We start from the raw sequence: 6530 nt of genomic DNA, 5'->3' as shown, positions 1-6530 counted from the left end.
GTGGATTTTTGACCGGGACTGTACCCATGGAAACGGGATAAGAAGCGTCTCCCTCCTCGATACCAACGCCGCGCCCGGTAGCATAGGCCACATAGAGCCGCGTGGGATGGTGACGCTACGCCTCCGCACGCCGACGCCAGGGACTTCGTCGCCCGACTCGAACACGTAAACACGCGTCGCGCCGCGCTCTCCGTAGCGAACCACGTGGCGCGCTGTACGGTTAAGGCTTTTCCAATCACATTTTAAATTCAATCCCAATTCCAATTCTAAATTAATCCTAATTCAAATCAATCCTAATCCTAAATTTAATTCTAACTACAATTACTCCTAACGCTAAATTCCATACTGATTATATATATATATATATATACAGGGTGTTTCAGATCACCGTATATATATATATATTAGTTATTTCATGATAATAATCCTAAATTTTAGTTAATGGTTATCGCTTCATAATTCTGAAATTAATATTAATCCTAACTCTGTTCACGCCAATATAATAATCCCGAACCTAAATTAAGTTAAATGTAATCAGCCGTAAGTTGTAACTCCGGATTTATGTAAAGTTAAATGATCTTTTGTTATGAAATATTGCACAGTGTGTAACAATAGAGTCTGTGTCAATTTTAAATACCCAGTGTCGTCCAGTCTAATTCAATTCAGTCCTAAATAATACTGCGCAACATTGCACGGCGACATGTGTTTCGCCCACGCGTGTGCCACATCATCACCCAGAGTCCGTACCGAGAGAAGGAAGTCCAGTGGCCCAGCATCTGCTTCACCAGGGGAGCCACAGCGTGAGATCGAGCGTTGCTACAGGGATATGAGGTTTCTTTCTATTCTTTCAATAAATAAAGCCAATTTTGGGATCTGATCATTTGAATTGCGACGCGTCAACTTTCTTGTTGAGTAGGTTTTAAATAATGTGCCCGTGTATCCCAGCCTCCCAATCACGTCAAGTAATTACTAGGAATTTGCCGGCCGCTTATTATGATTGGGTAGCAACCGCTCGTTGCGTGCACGCCATATTTTTTCGCCATCGGTTGGACCGCTACAACATCATCTGCGAGAATTGCCATCAAAACTTTTCCTCGAACATTGCCGAGCATTATAACAAAAGAAACCGTCATTATATAAATATCGGCACAAGTCACAACCGGGAACGGTGCATACTCTGCCGGGTCTCCCTCACTACTATTCGAGTAATTCGCGATTGTGCAACGTGCCCCGTAGATTTAACGTCTTTTTTAGAGTTTCTCGAACGCGAAAATTCCGCCTTATACGAAAACCCCGAGCCGACAATCCTCGCGATATCCGAGGAGTCTGTTTAGAAAAAAAGGTTTTCCGCCTCCCTTTTTTCCCCCTAACAACTGCTCGGTTAACCCACGCACTACGATTGGGAATCGGCCCAGTGCGTACACGCCGCCATCTGGTAGCATTTGGGTCGTAACATAAACTGGTGACAGCGGTGGGATACGTGCTATTATCGCGTGTAGGTATAGAAGTTCCCAAACAATGGAAACACGCGGTGGTGCTAAGAAAGCGCTCTCTGAGGAGGAGCTTGACGCCATACGGATGGCACAAGCACAGCACGAAAAACGTCTTCGCGAAGAATCCGCTGCCCTTGATAAAGAGAGAGATCGGTTAGACCGCGAGAGGAAGGAATTTGAACGTAAAAAAATACCGAGGGCACCCTCGCCTCAGACGTGCGCGGATTACTATCCGCACTGAAAAACGAGATGATGCATGAAATAAATATGTTACGGCAAGACGTAGGAAACCGCCGCAGCGCCACGCGGAGCCCTAGCCCGCCTGCTGGGCAACGTATACTTAGTGCTACCCCCTCCCCAACGCGTCACCCGGGCTCTCCTGATTGCTCGGGCGCACCGAAACTTTCCTTTCGCGAAATTTTAGAGGGTATCCCACGCTTTGTTGGGTACAACGTCCCCTTAACGCAATTTGCACGCGCTTGCCGGCGTGCCCGGGAAATCGCGCCTGCAAATCATGAGAGGCATCTAACTCGACTTTTGGTAAACAAATTGTCTGACCGCGCGTATGCCGCCGTCGAAGATGAGCCCTGTGAAACGGTCACTCAACTCATTGATTTGTTGAACGAAGCCTTCGGTTCACCTAATAGCATTGCTCAATATCGTGGAGATTTAAGTAGAGTGTTGTGTATGAACCAGGTTTCATGCGCAACCAATCAGAGTAAGCGTGACCTTAGGGCATATATACATATAGAGGCTCGTTTTCCCGCGTTAGAGAGCGCGTGGCTTCGCTTCGGATTCTGTAGCAATCAGTTATACGAATAAAGTATGCATAATTTTCTCTCTAAAACAAGAATATTGATCCTTCCTCTGTACCGCAAATCGCAGTAGATTAGCACATATGTAAAAGTGGTGTCAGAAGTGGTGCAATTTACACCCACTCGAAGAGATATAACCTTACGAGGAGAAAAGTAAAGGAAGCTAACCTACAAATCGACGGGAATCGTACGCCGCAAAGATGACGGAAGTTCCACCAGAGCTTTTGCAGGCATTAACGAATATGCTAACTAGCGCATTGCAAACGTCGGCAGCGAATATAACAGCCGGCACTTCCACAAATCTCTCGGGATCGACAGGTCAGGCGAAGATACCGACATTTTCCATGACCGAGTATCGCTCTTCGGAAGATACCACCGTAGAGGACTACTTCAAGCGCTTTAAATGGGCTCTGCAGTTAAGTAAAATCCCAGATGATTTATATTCTAATTACGCACGTGTTCATATGGGCACGGAACTAAATAATGCGTTAAAATTTCTGATTTGTCCACGGCAACCCGAAGATTTAACATACGAGGAAATTAAAACAACGCTTATCAATCACTATGACCGCGCAAAGAATAAGTATGCCGAAAGCATTAAATTCCGACACATAGTACAACAAAAAGGCGAAACAGTCGCTAATTTCGTTCTACGTCTGAAACAGGGCGCCGCTCACTGCGAATATGGTACATTTTTAGATAGAATGCTGATCGAACAAATGCTACATGGTCTTGAATCCAGAGAGATGTGTGACGAAATCATTGCGAAGAAGCCAACTACATTCACAGAAGCGTACGAGGTCGCTAACGCGTTGGAAGCAGCACGTTGCACGGCGGACGAAGTCAAGAAAACAGGATCTACAGCCACATCAGAGCAGACAAATAAAATAGGTTATACGCCAAATAGAACGAAACAAGGCAAAAAGTTTGCTCGACATAGATCACAATCTCGTGAGCAGAGACAGCAACAAAACACGTATGATAAGACACAAAAAAGCACACGTTACAATAACAATTATTCAGCGTGCAGAGGATGTGGAGGACAGCATTTACGTAACCAATGTCCATTCCGCGAGGCAGCATGTCATCAATGCAGTAAAAAAGGTCACATTGCGAAGGTTTGCCGATCGAAGACTGTAGCACAATCCACTGCGCTAGTACCGACAACAGCAACACAAGTTGCAGAGCAACCAGCTGAACAAGTCGACAGACTACATCAGTTAAGTAAGGTATGCGAAGTCAACGAAATTAATCCACTGAGTAAGTTAATGCTAGACGTGGAAATCGATGGTCATATTATTCAAATGGAACTCGATTCCGGAGCACCTTGCAGTATTATCAGTAAAAAAGCATTACAATCAATCAAACCGAAGTTTACGCTACAAAATACAGACAGACAATTTGTAAGTTACACAGGTCATTATATCAAATGTATTGGTTCAATTCCGGTTAATGTTACAATGGGCTCCACTACAAAGAAATTAAATCTTTATGTCGTTGATGGCCAGTTGGATACACTATTTGGACGTGAATGGATTTCTCACTTTACAAAGGAAATTAACTTTACTAAACTATTTTCGAGTAAAATCCATGCATTAACTACTGCATCTCCGCAATTGTCTCCAAATCAGAAGGAGCAATTAGACCAATTACTTTATCGCTACAAAGATATTTTTAGTGATGTCGCCGGAACGCTTAAAGGTCCACCGGCCACAGTACATTTCAAACCAAATACGGCACCGGTATTTACTCGTGCACGTGAAGTGCCATTAGTCTTACGCAACGCTTATGCAGAGGCAATAGAAGAAAAGATTGCAGCGGGATTCTACGAGAGAGTTGAACATTCTGAATGGGCATCGTCAACGCATATTGTGGCAAAAAAGAACGGGAAGCTACGCATCACCGGAAACTACAAACCAACTCTGAATCCGCGCATGATTATCGATGAACATCCGATTCCAAAGGTTGAACATCTTTTTAGCAAGATGAAGAATGCGAAGATCTTTTGTCGTCTAGACATTACTGACGCATACACGCATCTACCAGTCAACGAGAAATTTAGGCAAGCACTGACACTCAACACGCCTACTCACGGGCTAATCCGTCCTAAAAGAGCAGTCTACGGAGCAGCTAATATACCTGCAATTTGGCAACGTCGGATGGAGGCAGTGTTCCAGGGCATTCCGAATGTACTCACTTTCTACGACGACATCTTGCAGACAGTTTCGACAACCTGATGTCCGTTCTCGACACTACGTTGGAACGATTAAGAGCACACGGTCTTCGACTTAATAGATCTAAATGTATATTCGCCTCATCGTCAGTTGAATTTTTAGGACATAGGATAGATGAGCAGGGCATTCATAAATCGGCCAGGCATATCGAAGCGATACGCGATGCTTCCAAACCGTCGACTCCAGAAGAGTTACAACTATTCTTAGGTAAAGCAACTTATTACAATTCTTTTATTCCTAATCTGGCAACGAGAAGCCGTCCACTTCGAGATATGTTGTTGTCGGATCCGTTCACATGGACGCAATCAGCCAAGGTAGCTTATGAGGATATTAAACAAACTCTTATTTCGCCGCTAGTTCTTATACCTTACGATCCGTCACTACCATTAGTTTTAGCAACCGACGCGAGTAAAATAGGATTAGGTGCGGTTCTATCACATAAGTTAAGTAATGGACAAGAACATCCAATAGCTTACGCTAGTCGAACATTGAATTCTACTGAACAGCGCTATCCACAGATAGACAAGGAAACATTGGCTATCGTCTGGGCAATACAAAAGTTTTTTTACTATGTTTACGCACGTCATTTTACATTAATTATAGATCACAAACCGTTAACTCAGATTTTGCACCCAGAGAAGTCACTTCCTGTCCTTTGTATTAGTCCTATGGCTAACTATGCCGATTACCTTTCACATTTTAATTACGATGTTATATATAAGCCAACTAAATTGAATACTAACGCCGATTATTGTTCTCGTATACCACTGCCGTCTACAATTAATACTATTCACAGGCTTCAAACGGAAGATACTAAGCTATCTCAAGAAGAAGGAAAAAAATGAGTTCGATGAATTTGTTTTATGCCAAATTCGACAACTTCCAGTTCGCGCGGAACAGATAGCCAAGGAAACTTGCAAAGATCCTCATTTGGGCAAAATTGTCAAGACTTTGGAAGCAGGTCAAGATCTTGCTCGTGCAGGGTACAAAGCCCCAGAAGTTAATTATACACTAACGGCTAATTGCTTGCTATTCGAACACCGAATAGTAGTACCAGACACACTGCAGCAATCGATTCTCAATGACCTTCACGCAGCACATGTGGGCATCGTCAAGATGAAAGGCATGGCACGATCATTTGTATACTGGCCCGGGGTCGACGCGGAGTCGCGAACGAGTCGCGAAATCTTGCAGAATGCGCCAAAGACGCGCATGCCCCCCCCGAAGTTCAGAGATCATCATTGGGAATATCCGAAGGGACCATGGGAACGCATTCATATTGACTATGCAGGACCGGTGGAAGGTGTGATGTTGCTTATCATCGTAGATGCATACAGTAAGTGGCTCGAGGTGAAGGTAACTACCTCGATGACCACAACAGCAACAATTGCAACTCTAGATGAATTGTTCTCGAGATATGGCGTACCAGTTTCTGTCGTCTCGGACAATGGCCGCCAATTTGTTTCCGCCGAATTCGAAGCGTTCCTGCAGACGAGTGGTGTGAAGTACCACAAGCTGACCGCATCATATCATCCCTCTACGAATGGGCAAACAGAACGTTACGTCCAAACGGTCAAGGACGCTCTAAAAGCAATGTCTACCACGCAAGGTTCTATACAACAGAACTTAAATGAATTCTTGCGCCAATACCGGAAGGCTCCACATTCAACGACAGCACAACCTTCTGCACAGCTCTTTCTGGGACGCAACATTCGTCCCGACTTGACTTAGTGAGACCCGAAGATCTCTATACCAAGATGAAGGAGAAGCAGTATCAGTCTAATCTTTCATTCCGCACATTTGAACCCAAGTAAGCTGTCTATTTTCTCTCGGGTAACCCCCGAATGGATAAATGGGTTCCAGGAGAAATTGTTACAAGATTAGGAGACCTGCATTATGAGATTGACTATGCAGGAAAACGATACAAGCGTCATGTTGACCAGATTCGTGGACGTGATATAACAGGATCCAAATGCCTACCGTTCGAT

General features: G+C 44.3%; 2 protein-coding genes across 2 annotated transcripts; both read left to right on the top strand.

The window, feature by feature from the left end:
- Window positions 1–2508: 2508 nt before the first annotated feature.
- Window positions 2509–4545, top strand: LOC120358108 (uncharacterized protein K02A2.6-like). Its single transcript, XM_039450830.1, has one exon. The coding sequence runs from the start codon at window positions 2509–2511 to the stop codon at window positions 4543–4545; it is 2037 nt and encodes a 678-aa protein (XP_039306764.1).
- On the top strand, window positions 4545–6273 carry LOC105200608 (uncharacterized protein K02A2.6-like). The gene is made up of 2 exons (XM_011168243.3): window positions 4545–5199; window positions 5339–6273. The coding sequence occupies exons 1-2, from the start codon at window positions 4545–4547 to the stop codon at window positions 6271–6273; spliced, it is 1590 nt and encodes a 529-aa protein (XP_011166545.2).
- Window positions 6274–6530: the final 257 nt, after the last annotated feature.

This window comes from Solenopsis invicta, chromosome 6 (assembly GCF_016802725.1).
Source record: "Solenopsis invicta isolate M01_SB chromosome 6, UNIL_Sinv_3.0, whole genome shotgun sequence".
NCBI classification, from domain to species: domain Eukaryota; kingdom Metazoa; phylum Arthropoda; class Insecta; order Hymenoptera; family Formicidae; genus Solenopsis; species Solenopsis invicta.
This window is presented reverse-complemented; position numbering and strand designations above follow the sequence as displayed.